Source organism: Monocercomonoides exilis, assembly GCF_001643675.1.
Source record: "Monocercomonoides exilis strain PA203 chromosome Unknown scaffold44-821271, whole genome shotgun sequence".
NCBI classification, from domain to species: domain Eukaryota; phylum Preaxostyla; order Oxymonadida; family Polymastigidae; genus Monocercomonoides; species Monocercomonoides exilis.
This window is the reverse complement of record NW_027150589.1, coordinates 118,732-136,755: the sequence shown is the minus strand read 5'-3', so window position 1 is coordinate 136,755 and position 18,024 is coordinate 118,732. Positions and strand designations below refer to the sequence as shown.

General features: G+C 43.6%; 1 protein-coding gene across 1 annotated transcript; it reads right to left on the bottom strand.

Moving 5' to 3' along the window:
• Positions 1 to 269: 269 nt before the first annotated feature.
• On the bottom strand, positions 270 to 17,979 carry MONOS_3139 (putative ubiquitin domain-containing protein; the record flags this gene model as incomplete). The annotated part of the gene is made up of 5 exons (XM_067873117.1): positions 270 to 2,406; positions 2,527 to 17,083; positions 17,249 to 17,419; positions 17,505 to 17,893; positions 17,973 to 17,979. The coding sequence occupies 5 exons, from the start codon at positions 17,977 to 17,979 to the stop codon at positions 572 to 574; spliced, it is 16,959 nt and encodes a 5,652-aa protein (XP_067721870.1). The 3' UTR covers positions 270 to 571.
• Between the last annotated feature and the right edge of the window lie 45 nt (positions 17,980 to 18,024).

Below are 18,024 nucleotides of genomic sequence, written 5' to 3'. Positions count from 1 at the left end.
AAAAAAAAAAAAAAATAAAGTTTATTATTTATTGAAGTTATAATCTGCCGTAACGAATAATTTTTGTGTATTAATCCTTTATTTATGGGCTAGAACTGTTTGTTTGATGATGCAAGAAATGACTACCATGCAACACAGTTATCAAAGATTTTTCATTGAAGTTTATTAAATAGTAATTGTGCATTTTGGTTATGTTTAAACATTATTTGTCTTCTAAGAAATGCTCTTGATTTTCATATTTCCTAACAAGAAAAAAGAAACTTGTAAAATGCAGCCTCAAAATGATTATTGTGATATTAATTGCCACTGAATTCTAATACAAATAATAAAAATGCAAAACTTCCAAAACATAACAAAACAAAATTCAAAAATCAACATAAAAGCTTTTTTTAATGAAAAATAAACCTCAATTATTATCGTTTGAAAACTTGTGTAAAAAAAATAAAATAAGATCACTTTCAATGATGAAGATTGTTGTAACTTTATAATTCTTCTGAGTTTTATTTTGAGCAATTCAACGAGCATTATCTTTCTGGGAATCCATTTGAACAAATTGTATGTTTGGTAATTTTTATTGTGGCGTTGTCCCTGTAGCATTTGAAGGAAGATAATATGATGTCAATGATGGAATTGAGGGAGAAGCAATAGATGGAGAAGGCTTTGGGGGTGGAGGCGGTAACGAAGGATGCGAGGGATAACTTTGAGTCGAAGGAACAGAAGGAGCAGGACTAAACATTTGCTGTGTGTTTTGAGTGGTTAACGGAGCAAGAGAGGAACCTGAAAATGTTGTCGGTGGAGCAGCTCTTGAAATTGAATTAGAAGAAGTATTTTCCAACGGATTGAATGCTTTGAATGTGATTGGAGTCTTTGGCTTCGAAAGAACTTGAGATTTGCGCAGTGAAGATGAAGATGACGCAGACTGTTTGTGCGCTTGAGGTAACACTTTACGCTCACCAATCCTGCTACTCCCGGCACCCGAGTGTGTATTTGCTGGTAAACGAGAAAAAGGAGCTTCTGTTGAAGATGGCGAGCCTTTGTTTGGAGGAGGCATCATCGACGAAGATAACTGAGATGAAGAAGTTGATGGAGTTGATGAAGTTTCTGCGCGACCACCAAATGAAAAGGGTGGAGGCAGTTCAACTACAGAGCCCGGCTGTTGAAGAAACATAGGAGAAGCTGATGAGGGTGTTACAGCAACTGAACTGGAAGGATATGCGGTTTGATAAGAATGCTGCACATTTCCTGGAATTTGTTGAAAAGTTGAATTGAAAGCGAAATTTTGTTGCGAAGACGATGATGCGAAAGGATACTCACTCTTTTGTGCTGAAAAAGTGCTGTTTTGAGGAACGAACGAACTGGGGCATACTGCAGCGAATTCTGCTAACACTTTTTTCGCATCTTCGATTTCTTTCTTGATGTTTGCGGTGTCTTCTCTTGATTCTTCTCTGATTTCTGTTGGATAAGAAGCTAATGCTTTAGAAAGCACACCTACTGCGTTTGAAAGATCACCAAAGTGAGCATCGACTATTGCTTTCACTGGCAATATTGATGGATTAAACAACTTCAGTATTTGTATTGATGAATAAAACGATTGAGAATGCTGATGCGAATAGGCTCTAACAGGAGACAAGGAAGAAGTATTGTTATTTATTTCCTTCAAAACATCTTCAAGATTACGAGCAAATGCTTTTTGAAGATAAGATGATGTTTCAGTTGGAGTAAACGCAACAACTTGTGAAACATACTTTGAAAACAGGTTGAAAATGGTATTTTCTTGAATTGCTTTCGCCAAAATGGAAGGGTGTCTCATCATCAAATGATTGAGCAGAGGATCAAACAAAGCAGTTGCAGGGGCATAGCACTGCTCACTTCCTGCTCCAAAAACACTCATTGAAAAGCTCAAAACCTCAAACAACCTGTTGATAATATGATCTGAAACACATTTAATCGGATAATGAACAAAATCTGTAATGTTCTCAAATAGAGGATTCCAAGGAACAGGCCCTACGATTGTTGTAATGGGATGCGTGTGGAACAACCCAAACAGAGTCACTTCAGTCAACCTCATCATTTTAATCCTCAGCCAAAAGCGGCGGTCCAGCTCTGTTTGTGGCTGATCAAACTGCGGAGGGCAAATAACTGCAGGTTTCTGCGATGGCGTGACAGTTTCGAATTGGGCATGCATCCCATCAAGAGCGATACACACGTTTGTGCAAAGATGAAGAACGGACAGAACAAGGAAAAGCTGCCAACGCCAGAAAAGTTCAGCCAAAGCATTGTTGACTGAAGGTGCGACAAAAGATGAAGATGAAGATGAGGATGATGAAGAAGCATTTCGCTGTGATACATTTCGAGAAGTGTAGAGATAAGAAAATGGAATACAGTCCTCACTTCCAGGTGAAAATTCTAGAATCATATTCGTAAGCAAACAATTTGCGAAGAAAATATTTGATCTATCGCAAGCTGCTGGGTTTGGTGAGTTTTGTTCTCGTGCATATGTTGACATAAAAGTTCCACCACTCAAACTGCGTTCGGATTTTGCTCCATTTGTATAAATAGAATTAAAAGATACCAGCAGAGCATCCAGAAGATGCTCGTCACAGAGGTTTTCAACTTCCTTCATCATCGGAAGCAGCATTACAATCAGTCTCAGCGCCTTCACACGAACACACAAAGGAAAAGCACAGCATGTCAACGTCGACAGAAAATAAACGGCATGCTCAATTGTGTTGAGATACAGAACAATCTCTTCTTGACTCTTAAAGTTGCTGTGTGGAGTAGTGAAACCAGACTTCTGCACGCTCCATTCTGCTGAGCCAGCATCCAATGCATCTGTTGAGTCTTCTTCAAAGGAGCGCAATTGCTTTGTTCTTTCTCCTTCGATTGGAGAATAAGTACCAAAAATACTGTTGTACTCCTTTGCCAGAACAGCGCTCAGATCGTATGTGCTTCCAGCAATGCCATCCCGAAACCAATCAGTTATGAAAGCATCGACAACATCAAGTGCCAGAGTCAGAGGAAGATGCTGATAATCCATCTTTCTCAGGAATGAGTCATCAATCCATTCGTTGGAAATACGAATGAGAGAAACTGTGCTCGTAATGTGTTCATCAAGTTTCATGAAAGATATGCACATATTTATCAAACTCATCTGCCTTTTCCCAATAGATTCAAGTGTTAAGCCAGACTTCATTGAAGAGAACATCATTTGAGACACTTTTGATTCAGCTTCAATGCTTTCATCATTCATCACTGCTGCAACAGTTCCAGACTTTCTTGACTGCTCCTGTTTTTGAGCTGAAGGTGAAGATGACTCAACAAAAGTGAGTGAATGCAACGAAAGGAAGCAGTTGCGAGGAAATGGAAAAGGCTTGAATGGAGTATTGCATAAATCAAATAGACATTTAATTTTGTTAGTTCTGTAGAGCAATAAAGGATTTGACTGAAGTAGTTGGTTAAAATTATTAGGCAGCAGGAGTCGCGGAAAATAGAGCAAATGGAAAATCGAAGCTGCCAGTTCGCTATTCAATGGAATTTCATCTTTCTCGTCAAAGAGAAGATCGCAAAGATAATAATGATTAAGAGGAGCGAAACAGCAAAACTGTGCAATAAGGATTGCCAAAAGAGGAGACGAACGAAGGAAGGTATTTTTATCGAGAAGGATTGAACGAGCAGTGCCAAGTGCAACAAAAGAGGAGAACAACTGTTCATATCCTTTGCGGTTTCTCTCACAAAGCAAGAGAACCATCGAAAAGAAAGAGTAGCACAATTCATCACAAAACATCTTCATTCGCAAATCTTTAATCTTATCTTTAGGTAAATCAAGCGGATATAGCAACGACTGCTGATCCATCAAGCATTTCCATAGCCTTTCTGATATTGGTGCATGAACAGCAATTCGAGAGATAAAGCGAATCGCTGCCAAACGGTTGAGGTCCGTCCGACGCATGTAGTCAGTTGTCGTAAATCCAGCAACTTCAACAAGAACTCTGCAAAAGTTCTCAGAGAATTGATTCGGATCAACCAAAGACAGCAGAGGTTGTGAGAGAACTTTTTCAGATGAAGCTGAAGAGGATGAGCAAGCTGCAACAGAAGAGCAGGCAGATGAGCAGCCGCTTGAAGATTCTTCCAATGTCTTTGTCATCAGAAGCCAATTGAACAAAGCAAAAAAGCTATCCAGTGAGAATTTTGTCAAATCAGTTGTCAGAATTTTATCTTCTTTTCCTTTTGGCGTACTAAATGGCAAAGAAAGAGGTGATGGAAAAGATGCCTTTTGAAATGCTAGTCCGGCTGTGTCTCCAAATGAACTCGTATGATTCTGCTGCCCTCCGCTCTGCGCATCATTATGCATCTCTCCTTCTTTCACTGTTGCCCAAGGAAATTCAAGAAGATGAGAGAGCTCTGAATTGAACTGAGATTCAACCATTTCGATCATCACGCCAAGTAATGTTGCTTGCGAGTGTTTTTTAACAGTAGCAAATCCTTCCTCTCTTTGAATGGCAAGCTCGTTTTCATCGTTTTTCGATTTTTTCTTTATCTTTATTCTTCCAGCATTTTGATCCATTTCGTTCTTCTCACTTTTCAAAGCATCTTCCACAAATAAATACTGAGAAGAAGTCGGATGAGGCGTATCTTTCCGCTCTTCTGACATAAAACTTGAAATAAATGCACGGTTGGGATAAGGATCATCCCATTTGGCGTATGAGAAAAGTCCAATTGAATTTTCATTGAACTCATAACGGGGAATTCGATGAGGTGCAAGTTGGTGCGGTTGCATATCAATCGTCCAGTCATAACAGAACGCTTCTCCAGGAAATAGTGGAATATACAGCGAATCCAATTCCATTGTATCTTCCTCTCTTTTAATATCAGTCAGCTTCGGAAGTTTACCGTCTCGCAACAAAATAAGTGGTTTTCCTAACAAAAATGACGAGATGTTGAACAGTTGAATCTTCTTCAGTTCTCGTTCCTCAATGCTTCTAGCAGTCAAAACTGCTTCACCATCAACTCTCTGAACTCCCAAGCGCAGGTCGCCATTAAAAGACAAAAGAGGGAAGCAATTTATGCGGTACGAGAATGGTGCTTTTGCCAAATACTCTGACACGCGAGGCAAGGGCAATTCAAAAGGATGCGGTGCATCAGAAGCCAACCAATAACGAGGCTTCATCAAACAGACATCCCTTTCATCAAGAACGCATGCAAACCGTATAATCCGAACAGCAAGCTCGCGAAGTGGTTTTGATTGGATCCGAATGGCACAATGAAGAATGAGCCGAAATGCATATCCTTTATTTTCGCAATCGTCTGCACCGGTTCCAATAAACAATGCCAAAGGCTTCGATCTTCGCAAGTACCAATTCAGAGCAGTTAAGCAAGTGGAGATTGTTGCCTCTTCCTTTATAACATCATCCTGAGCTACAAACTGCAAAAATTGGATCATTTTGCGCTTCCTAATGTCGTCAAATGGTTGTGCTGGCAAATAATCAGAGGAATATTTGTTGCTCGAAGCGTCAAATGTTTGCATTGTAATTAGATCAAAAAACATTGAAACAGAATCTTCCATCAGCTCCTTATTTTGCCTTGAAGATGATATAAGAGACAACAAACATGATAGAGTATGTTCCAAAGAATTCGATGCTTTTGAAAATTCCTCACTTTCTGATTGGCAATCTGCTGGAAGCACAGAAGGAACATACGAAGAAAGACAAAGAAACAGCGATACATGCCTGTTCCATCGTTGAGTCATCATCAAAAGCTTCCGAAGATAAGAAGCACTCACAAAGTGGTTGTATTCATTTGATTCAATGTCAACATCTGAATTTTGCAGCTTACATGCAGCATTGAGCAAAGATATCTTTTCATTTGAATGTTGTAAGTTAGCGAATTCATTGGGATCGCTCATTTGCTGTTCTTGATGTTTCTTCCTTTCTTCAAAAGCAGTTGCTTCCTTATCTTCTTCATCCTCATCTTCTTCACTTTTTTCCAGTATCATAACTTCATTTGAATGCTTCAGTCCCAAAATCCTGATACATTCTGAAGATGTGGAAGAGTATGCATTAAGGAAACAAGCATTAAGAGCGAGTAACATCGATTGTGCTGCTACAACTGTTGTTGCTTGTGATCCATAGGGACCCAAATTGACAGCAGTTCTGTTGCTGTCCTTTTGACTGGGCAGAGCAGATGATGAAGAAGAAGATGAATTTGCATCATTTCCCAGAGCTGCTGATTGGGATATCACAAATGGAGGGACGTTCTCATCAACAGAATCGACGCTTCCGTCTCTCGACTGAACTACAGCTGTTTTCTCAGACCATCCAAAATGAGGAGCTTCCGTTGGGCACAGCAGATCGAAGCAGCGCTGTGGAAAGCCACATCCCAAAATGATTGTGGCAAGCAGTGGAGAGCAAGCACAGCAATCTCGCACAAGCAAGAAGAAAGCTGTGAGGGATCTGAACTTCTTCTGCATCCCGCTCAGGCTCAACAGGAGTGACATGAAAAAGGAGTGTAAAATACCTATTATGTCTTTGATGTATTGAGGAGATCTGTTGATGATCTCTTCAATGGAAGTCGTGTTTGAAGAGAAACCATCTCCACTCGTTTCATTATAACCGGAAATAGCATTCTCAACGATCCATGCAACCCCTTTCAATGCACACAGCATCACTCGCAAAAATCCTCTTTGAAGCTTCTCGTTGTTTGCATAGAACAAATACGCCTTCAAAACAGATGAGCTATCGCATTTCTGCCGTGGTGACGAACTTGCCAGAAGTTCCAGTGCAGTTGCACTTGACTCGCTCTCCATCTTCATAAGTTTTTGTGCTTCTTTTGTGAAATCTTTCTTCATCTGTTTTATTTGCAAATTTACCCATGAACTGGCCACTTGGCTCGAACAGAGCATAATTCTCTCCAACTGCACGATCCATTCATCAAATCTTTCAGATATGTTGCGCGAATGCCCCATTGTGTGGAACACAAAAGAAGGCCACACGAAGCAAAGAAAATATTGGCTCATCTGTTGCAAAGGTGCAATTTGGGTTTGTTCGGCTTCTGTTGGTGCTCCACCTGCGGAAGCATTTTCATTGATTTTTGTCGCATTTTGCAGAGAATCCACAAAGTGTGGACAGTCAAGAAAATAATACATTGTTTGCACAAATGAAAAGAATTCTTTGTTGAACAGCAATTTTCCTCGGTTCATTTCCGAAAGAATTCTAATTGTACGATTGGACAAAATTTGTGAATTATGTATCAATGTTGCCTGTGAAGAAGAATAGCTGGTGAACATTGGACTCATAGACAGCAGCTGTGGAGACAGTGCAAGCTGTTCCATAGAGAGCAATGATGAAGAGCCGGCCATATTCATTGAAGGGTTGCAGATTTCTGACAAAGTATCCAACGGAAAAGATGGAGGAAATGGGAGTTTGATGAGCTCGTCGTGTGTTAATCTGCCAGATTTCCTCAGCAGCTGGTTATACAGACCGTCATGCTTCTTTTTCTCCTGTTTCTCCTTCGCCCAATCATCTTGTGGATTCTTTCTTTGGTAAAACAACATGAAAGCACTGTAACTTTTGTAGAGAGCATCCAGAGAAATTGCACCACCCTCATAAATCTTTTGCAGTTCCTGATCATCGCCAATCCCGCCAAAGCAGAACTCTGCCAGGCAGCTGGGATCAATCTCCTTCACAGATGCATCATTAAACAACAGCCAGCGATTGGGCGCGCAGCGCTCCTTCACAAATGAATAATAATGCCCTCCTTCTGCGCCACCATCATGGCATATAACTCCAACAAGCTCATACTTGTAATAATCAGACGAACGGTTCAGCTCAGGAAAATCGCGTTTTGCTGTTCCGTTCACAAAAAATGGATGAGAATGAGGATTATCTGGTGAATTTTTCTTTGAAAATTCAATTGCACGAGTTATTTGAGAATACATTTCCGAATCTCGAATGCCTTTTTCGGTTTCATTGACAACTTCTTTCATGAACGGTCCAATGTCCAAATCTGTTAACGGAAACTCAAAATGATCATTGACTTTCACAAATCGTTGTCTTGTTCTGTCAAACTGGAACCTCTTCAATCCAAAGACAATCGTATTCGGCAGTTCCTGAAGCAGGCTCCTTTTAGCCATTTTTGTCTTCTTTCCGCAACTGCTGCAGATCGCATCCTCCACGATGTCTCCTTCAACATGTGCCCTGAGCGAATCCTCCAACGACTGATACCCCAGCACTTCCACTCCAACTGTCATCCAATGGTCTGCCTGTGTATTCACATGGCCAGCTTCGCAAATGCGCTGCTCGCACGACAGACCGCCAAACAGCCTGTCGACAGCGTCAGGTGCCTTCATCTTTTTCAGATGCTGCTGCGCTTGGTCCATCAGGCAGAGGAAGAACTCCACCGCATCTTGCTGCACAGAAGGATCCAGCGGGACTCCGTCATACATCTCGAAGACAGACAGAAACTCATTCAGCTCAGCTGCTTCAACAGACGCATCGTCCAAAACACAGAAAAGCGAGCGCAGCTCTTCCCACGTCTTTTGCCTCCGCTTTGCGAATTCTGGTGGCTCGTTGTTTCCTTGGTTGTTTGAGTGTCTGGTTGCGACTGACGAAATGGAAGATCTCAGTGAAGACATACCAAAGTGTGAAACAAAATGAGTAGATGAGTAGAGCTGTTGAGATGTCACAGCTGGCTGATATGGAATGTTCTGATTGAAACTTGATTTCAAGAAAAACGTCGACTGGTCTCTGCCTGATAGCGACCCATAAGCGGGTGCATTTGGATCAAAATGAACAAAGTTCGATGTCATGTCATGCGAATGCACAAGGCTTTCTCTATTTTCAGAATGATGGCTGTTTGTTGCCTCTTCCTTATGACTTGTCCATCCCCCGCACTCCTCTCCAGAATACTTCATCACAATGAGACGGAACTGAGGGTGCATAAAGAGCTGGATGAGCACAGAAATCATATAGCAGAGTGACCCATTGTTCCGTATGCCCATGTAACCAAGTGTGGCCTTTGATGTTTGCGAAGGATTGGTGTTGAATGTGGGGAATACTCTTTTGTTCTCCAAGCCTTGCAGTCGCACCAGCATGCTCAGCACAATCTGCGAGTTAGGCAATGCATCGTTGCGGCAAAGCGAAACCAGAAGAGAAAGTAGTACCACTCTTAAACTGGGGCTGAACTGCGCCATGAGATAAGGAGGAAGCATCGGACATTTTTTGTCTCCAAAATCGATCAGAATACGAGACATGATAAATGGAATCAGAGCGACAGAAGCTGAGGACATTTGAGAATAGGAACTTCCTCCAAGAACAAGCTTGATGTATTGCTCTTTTTCTCTCAAACTCCTCTCCATTTCAGCGTCGTCGGGGTTCGAATCCCACTCCAGCATTCGCAACCCCACCAGCACTGCTGATGCAAGTGTCAACAGAGAAGAGCAAGAAGAATCCGCAGAGCGAGCAAACAAATTGCTGTTTGGATTTGAAGGGTCAGAGAAAGAAGCTGAAGAAACAGAAGGCACAATTTGCATGGAGCTTGATAGGGCATTTCTGTTCAGCCACGAAGCATTCAATTCTCCAGATTGCTTCTGTATCAACAATGATGCTGCTGCTGATGATGATGACTGTTGCTCAAAAGACGAATAATTATCGTAAATCTCTTCACAGTCCACGAAAAGATGCGAGAAAACTGTCAAGAAGCGAGCAGAATTGAAAGTATACTGAGGATTGCCATCTCTTGCTTTGAGCGACGGCTGCGCTCGGAGAGCAAGCATAAATACTTTGAAGAATCTTTCCAGCATTTTTGCTCCAAAACCGCTTGAGCACTCGATTGGGATGAGCTCTTCAGCAATCTTCCCCAGCACAGAACACACCACATATCCAGACGACGAGATGCCATTTTCTCCAAACCCTTCAAAATTCCCTGATGAAATTGCTCTTTGCAAATCAGCGATAAATTCGTCTGTTTCAGCTAACGGAACAGAGCTCAGCAGATTAAGCAGTGATTGAATAGCTCCTTCCATCCGCCTGTCTCTTTCTTGTTTGCCTTCTTCTTTTTCAGCAGGCTTCTCATCATGGACTGCTCTGCCGCTTCCACTCAGCAGCAGAAACAGCGACGGATGCCCCTCACGTTTCATTAACAAGGGAAATAGGCATACTTGATAGCGCGCCAGAAAAGCAAAGATCAGACGGAACGCAATTTCTTCTGGCAGCAGCGAGGAGAAGAACTCATCCACTTTCACATTCACCTTGGTGTCCTTGTTCTGCTGTGCTCCGAGTCTCTGTGTGATTCGTGTTGGTTCGCGTGAAGGCAGCAACGAGAATTTGTGGATGTCCTGTGAACTCATATTCAGATCATCCAAGTTCATCTGCCTGAAGTTGTTCTCTCCTTCGTCGGCTCCGAAAATACGGCTGCTTTCCAATTGCCTGCTAACACTCAAATTCTGGGTTGACTTGAGCTTGTCAAAGAAACGTGAACTTGTTGATGTTTTTGCCAATGCAGGTATTGCTTCTTTGCCATTTAACTTCTTCAAAAACTTTTTTCGAAGAAACATTTTGTTGAGAGAAGAAAAATTGCTTCCACAAAATTGATTTGAAAACAGGTTTGATCGATCTGTAATGAACGACAAATTTCCTCTCATTTCATCGAATGTATAATTTTGAGTGTTTACTCCCTGCTGATAAGAATTCACATAAATACCTCTTTCTTTGTTTATATCCCCCTCAGCTGCATTTGGCGACTTCTCTTTATTCCTCCACAAATAATACGCAAACGTCTTTGCGATAGTCTTCGGCTTCTGGAAAAGCGCTTCAAACTGTTCTTGTGTTTCTGTCAGGAGCGTATTCAGCGTGTTTCTTTCTCCACTCCACGACGACAGCAGCTCCTTCATCGAAATGGAACTTGATTCTCGAAGCTCCCCTTCAGCGTTGATGGGAGTGATAGAGGAATACTCAGATATCTTATCTGCCCTCATCTTGGTGGCAAACGGCGAATAGGACAGAATGTTTGGTGCTGTTTGAGACTGAACTGATCCACCCGCTGAAACAGAAGACAATTTTGTGTATGTCGGATGAGCACTCAAAAACGGGTTGCTCATCGTGAGGCGGCAGGCAAAGAGGGCATACAGCTGCAAGAGGCGGGTGAAGAACACAATGATTTGAGAAATTGGGGAGCTGAGGGAGGCAGTTGTCGCTAAAAGCTCTTCATTTGTGTGGTGAGCAGCGACTTCAGGTGTGGTGCAGATGCAACTGACAGGACACTGACTCAGCGCATACGTGGTGACATACTCCATCAGAACAGGCGGGCGGATGAATGAGGGATATTGAGCTGCTACTACTGACGCCACAGAAGAAGGAGAAGTTGAAGAGTTCAAAATGAACATAAATACGATGCGCATAAGGAGGAAGAGCAGACGAGGAGGGAGATGGGGGTAAGGATTGATGGCTGAGGAGTTCAAATTGTTTGACGCAGCAGCTGAATTGTCTGAAGACGAAGACATTGAAGAAGGCATCGAAGAAGAAATAGAAGAAGGCATAGAAGACAAACGATGCGATTCAAGTGCCTGGCTGCTGCTTTGCATGAATTCATCTGGGATAAGTTCTGGCTGAATGGGAGTGTTGATGAGGATGGAGAGCAGACAGCTGAGCCCTCCTGACTCGATGAAGCGGAATCTCCAGTGCTGCAAGTCATCCGGCGTGTATTCGGGCCCATTCACGAAGCAGATGAGCTTTTTGTACACATCAGCATCCAACATGTCGAAGTCAGTGAGTGGCTGCGTCTGGTTCACCAGCTGCTCAACTTCGTTCAGAGCGATCTCCAGTTTGCTCTGCCACGAGGCCTGAAGAGAAGAGTTGGGCTTCTGATGTTTGGATTTGGATTGGGAGATTTCTGGTTTGATTGACATTGAAGAAGAAGAAGAAGATGATGATAAAGAGGAAGAAGAAGAAGAGGATGACGATGATGAAGATGACTGTGAAGAAGAAGAAGAAGAAATGTGCAAAGCATTCGCCTCATCCTGCAGCTGGCTCTGAGTGTAGAGGCTGTAGATCGACGACACACAGAAGATCTGGGTCCAGTCTGTGCCTTGTTTTGCCCTGAAGATTTCGCGGCGGAGTGCCTCGCCCGGCGGGAAGAAGAAGAACAAGTGTCTGCACAGACTCATCAGGCCAGGCGTCAAGTCAATCAGATCGGTCAAAAGATGCGCCGAGCTGCTAAACAGCGCCTGCGGCTCTGTGCCTTCAGAGAGGATGAACGAAGGTGGATAGGACTTCTCAGGAAACGCAAGTGGGTCGTGTGGATCCAGAGGGGGCTTGCGATCATACACAGCAACGTCAATCTCCAGCTTCTCCACGTTCTCTCTGCCGAAGTAGTCGAAAAGGAGGTTCTTCCTGAACGAGTAGTCGGTCCCGCCGTAGTTGACTTTGATGTCTGTCGGAGGCACTTTCAGCTTGTCTGCTATGCGCAGACGGAGCGACTGGATGCAGTCAGCGTGGGTGAGCACAACCTCAACTAATCCATAGTCCCCGACTCGGAAATAGGTGTGCAAGTCAGGCAGAGCTGTGGAGGCGGAGAAGGAGATGCCAAAGGCAGAGGTGGAGTCGCCTGTGTGCTGCTTGATGCGCTCGAAGGGAGTGGCTGGGGGAAGACACGCATAGATCAGATGGAGCAACAAAAGAAGAGCATTCTCAGTGCGGATGAGCTGTGCTTGTAATGACTGAGGCAGATGGAGTGAAGGAGAGGAAGAGGAGGAAGATGAAGAGGAAGAAGAGGCAGAAGAAGAAAGAGAAACCGGAAAAGCAGTCTGTGCCATTTGGAGCTGAGTGTTTGTGATGTCCACAGAATTCTCTCTCTCCAGCGTCTTCCTCGGAATCCTTCTGATCTTCAGCAGCTCTTCAACCTCCTTCGCAATCCGTCTGATTGCATCTTTCCTCCTTCCACACGACGAATCGTCTGTCTTCTTCGCTTTGTTGGGGACACACTGCAAAAAGATCAGCTCCATCGCCTCGTTCATCTCCTCCCTTTTCTCCTGCCCAAAACCTGTCTGGCTGAATATCGTAGTCATTTTGTTCGGCCGTTTTTTCTGTTTATCATTGCTTGCTGTTGATGAGGAGGAAGAGGAAGAGGAAGAAGAATAAGAAGAAGAATTCTTGTTGGAGCTTCCAATTAAACCAACTTCGTTTCCTTTCTTCGGACCATCAACAGGCCACATCATTGCGATGTTCCACAGCTCTGCCTCTCCAATAATCTCTGCTCCTTCATTCCACTCATACCTCACTGTCTCTTGCCCTTCTCTTTCTCCTTCTCCTTCTCTTTCTTTCCTTCCGCCTTCCTCGTCTTCTCCTCTTTTCTTCCCGTCTCCTTCATCCAGCACCACATTCATCCTACCCATCTCCAAATTGACTGCCTCAAACAATCTCCTGAAGATGCAGAAATCACCTGGAGAAAGCAGAAGCCTGGTGGGCGACACAGAAAGAGGCACGACAGAGACACATGTTCTGGATAGAAGGCGGTTGGTGCACATTACCATCAGCTGATATGCTGTGTAAGGGGGTGGCTGAGGAGGAGGGCATGAAGGAGTATTAGAAGGAAGATATAAAGAGAAGTTAGATGATGATGTTGATGATGATGATTGCTGAGGAGAAGGAAGATATTGAGATGGAGTGAACTGTTGAAAAGAAGTTGTTCTTGTCTCCAAAGACGCCCTTCCAGCTGTTTTGTTGTCATTCACAAACGCCATCTGCACCAGCTCGCAGAACATCGGAATGAACATATTCAGCGCGTCTTCTCTTTCTCCGTCTGTCAGCGGTTCTTTGATCAGCAGGCACCACACCCTCTCCAGCTCTGCTGCTGCCTCAGCCATTCCCCTCAGCGAGGCAGGGGCAAAGCGCTGGATTGGCTTCACAGCGCCGGCGGTGACGCCGATGGCGATGGGGGTGAGGGACTTGAGAAGGCAGGCGAGGAAAGAGAGGCGGAAGTGGCTGTGCTCGCGGACAGTGTAGGCACCCAGCCTCTGAGAGGAGACAGGCTCAGTGGGAAGAGTCTTGACAGAGGAGGAGGAAGAAGAGGAAGAAGAAGAAGAAGAGGAAGAAGAAGAAGAAGAGGAAGAAGAGGAAGAGAAGAAAGGGAATGGAGTAGATGATGGCATATCGTGTATTGAAGGAGGAGAAAGAGGAGAAAGAGGAGGAGGTGTCAGTGAGTGAGCAGGCATTGAAGAAACATTGGATAAGTGAAGAGACTGAGGTGCTGCTGGCTGCTCGGAGAAATACAAATAAACTGTTCGGCGAAATTGTCTGATAGAAGTCAAAACCATCTCAACCACATTCATCTTCAGCAGCTCAGCTGACAACTCCATTTTTCCTGGGCTGAACATCTTCTCTTTGAAGACAAGCTCTCCTTTCTCTGCTGCTGCTGCTGCTGCTGCTGCTGCTGTATTGTTGTTTCTGATGCCCTTTGCCTGGAAAAGAGAAGCAACGCCCTCTGCCTTCAGCTCCGTGTCAATGACAGCCTCACACTGTTTGAAGAGCATTTCCAGCAGAATAGTCATTTGAGTAGTGGATCGGTCACGTTGGATGTGGAACAAGCACTCACGAAGCACATCCATACAGAGCTCGCTCGAAGGAAGAGAGGCAAAGCATTGATGAAGGCAGTCCATTGCAGCTGTGAAGAGATCCCGGGGAGTTGTGTTGACTGGGCAGACAAACTGAGTTGGCTGGATGTTGTGTGCTGTTGATGAAGAAGAAGAAGAAGATGATGATGATGATGATGATGCATATGGTGGTGGTGACAAAGAGGAAGGAGGAGGAGAATGAGGAGGATGAAAAGTGTAAGAAGAGAAAGGGCCATTATTATAAGCTTCCTCTCTGCTATTTCCAACATATTCACAATTGCTCATTGCATTTTGCATGTTCCCTTCTCTCACATCCTCGTTCTGTCTGAAGCATGTCCCGAGTATTCTGTCATTGTCATCCATCACAAGCACCAGAAACAGCAGCAGCATCTCCTTCATCATCCCTTCTGCCAGCAGCTCCTTCTCCCCCTTCCCACCCGCTTTCTTCCTCCTCTCCTCTGCCATCTCCCCCACACGGCTGCCCAGCGCCTGGAAGAACTCAGCCAGAAGATACAAGTCTTCCCCAGCAACAGAGCACATCGAGCGAAGCTTCAGCAATTCGGCTACTTTGCCTTCTTCGCCGTCTTCAAAGAGCGCACTCACAATGCGGTTCTGAAGAGTGGTGGAGTCGATGGAGAACAGAGAAGGATGTGCTGGATGAGACAGAACAGTTGGCACTGAAGAAACTGAAGGAACAGAAGGGAAATAAGGATTAGAAGGATAAAAAGAGGAGGAAGAATACATAGCACCACCTCCTCCATAACCTCCTCCTACTCCTCCTAATCCACCACCTGCTGCTGCTGTTGCAGCTGCAAAAGCATCAATCCCCTCCACAAATTCATCAAACATCCTTCCGTTTCTGCGTATCTTCGCTTTTTCTGCCGCAAACAGCAGCATCAGCGACTCCACAGGCATATTGCGAACAACACAGCGCAGAATGGTGCTGGCGCACAGAGGCAGCTCAGGGTGGAAGTGCATCATCGCCTCAGGAGAACCTGCTTCTCCGTAGTGCTGCAGACTGACTGTCTGAAGAAGAAACCTCTGGAACTCGACGCCTTCTTCCGCGTCCAGCACACCCAGCAGCCTTTTCACATCGCTCGCATTTCTCATGCTCTCTTCTGCATTTCCTTCTCTTTCTCCATCTTCCCTTCCCTTCTTCTCTCCCTCCCCTCTCTCTGCCTTCCACTTCCTTTTCGCCTCCATCAGCAGCCTTTCCGCCACAGCCCCAGCCTCATTCATCGTCTCCTCGTCATAACACATCCTCAGCAGCGCTTCGAAGCATTCGCCGCTGAACGGGAAGAAATTAGTCAGCTCGCTCAAACTATGCTCAGCCAGTTCTGCTTCTTCGTCGCCTGACAAGCCAGCAGACGTCAATAGAAACATCAGCGCTGACATCACAGGCACTTCTGACACTCCTTGCAAATATGCTGCTTCTTCTGCTTCTTCTTTCGTTTTGGCTGCATTTGCTTTTGCTGCTTCTTCCTCTTCTCTCACTTTGGCTAATGCCATTGCTCTTTCTCTTTCTCTTTCTCTTTCTCTTTCTCTTTCTCTTTCTCTTGCTTCTGCTTCTTCTTTTTCAGCTGCTGCTACAAATTCAATTGCATTTTCCACTTCCATCGCCTCATCTCCTTTTCCTTCAATGCCATCTTTCATCATCTTTAACAGCTCAGCCTCTTCCTTCAGCACCTCTTTCAATCCTCCTTCTTGTTCTCTCTGCTCTTCTTTTCCTTTTTCTCCTTCTCCTTTTTCTTCTTCTTCTTCTTCTTTTCCTTCTTCTTCTTCTCCCCTGCTTGTAATCCCCCTCATCATCTCCATCTTCCCCTGTTGGAAGCACCGATCGCGCTGCAGCCTCTTCAGCGCCAGCCCTTTCTTCACTTCGCCCATCTCCCTCTGCAGCAGCTTAACTGCCGGGGACTCACACACAATCTCCACCAGCTCGTCTCCGCCAATGGTGAATGGGCGAATAAGCACAGAGTCGCAGTGAAGATCGCCTGCAAACTCGATTGGGCGGCTTGTTTGCTCTTTGGCATTGAACTTCGGGAAAGTTAGTGTGCGTGAGGATTTGGTTGAGGAAGAGGAAGAGGAGGAAGAAGAAGGTGATGATGATGATGACTGATAGTCTGACAAAGGATCCTGTGATGAGTCAGTCAGTGGAGTGAAATATGGCTGCTGAGAAGAGCGATTGGCAGAATAAATTGATTGAGAAGACGGAGAAAATTGAGAAAATTGAGAAGGCCGAGAAGTCCGAGTTGATTGATCGCCCGGGTGTTTCTGAAGGACATCGCTGCTGTTGCTGAAGAACACCCCTGCGCTGGCCTTGTGGAAGAACGAGGGTTTGTACAGGTCTGCCAGAGAGTGTGTGAAAGTGCGGAAGAGCCTCAGCCCGGCGAGGCGGATGTGCTGCGCGCTGTGGGAGATCAGACGCAGAGAGAGATGGAGAACAGTTGTCTCAACAAGATTGCTGGTTACTTGGGTTGGAAACTAACATTGAAAATTATTAATTTATTTATTTATTAATTAAAACAGATAGCGATTAACATGTCAAAATTGACAAATATGTCAAAAATAATAATTATAGTTATAATTATAATTATAATTTTTTAAACATTATTCATAAATTTAAGCAAGATGAACAAAAAGACATACATGACTCATATAGTGAGATATCTGCTCAACTAATGAAATGACTTTGTAGACGTTTTTAATCTTTTTTGGTTCAAGTTCTTCAAAGCGAACGTTTTCTTTCACCAAAGAAAGGAGACCAGTGAATATTTTGGGGATGTCTTTAAGGCACGATGGATGAAGATAAATTGCTGCCTGTTCAAAAAATGAAAACAATGTCAAAAATTATTCAAAATGATACAATAATTATTTGAATTCAACAGAAAAATTTATGACAAACATTAGCAAGTGGTTTGATGAGGCTTAGAAAATAATTTACTGAAACTGGAAATTTCTGTTTTTGAATTGAACTTTCAAAGAGAGAATGTAATTTTTGCGAAATAATTTGTATGAGATTTTCCTTAAACGCAATTTTCAAAAGACGCAAATGCACTTCAATGCCTTTGGTGCGCAATGCATCGTCTGAAAAATGTTTTTTCCTTTTTTGAAGAAATCGAATAGGCAATAATCTTGATTCTTCATCACTCACAAATTTCTTTTTGTCCGATGGGAAAATCATTGATAATATTTCAATAGAATCTGAAACATCTTCTCGATTTTTAATGATTCTAATCAAAAAATGAAGGCAATTACGTAAAAATTCGAATCCAATTTTTCTCTGATTTTCTTCTAATACACTTTTATAAATCATAATAACAAATAAGAAAAAAAACTAGAAAAAAAAGTTTATTGTCGAAAATCAGCAAACTTTCCATTCCGTAGAAAATGTATCGCTTTTTTGAGTACATCAAAAAGTGCAG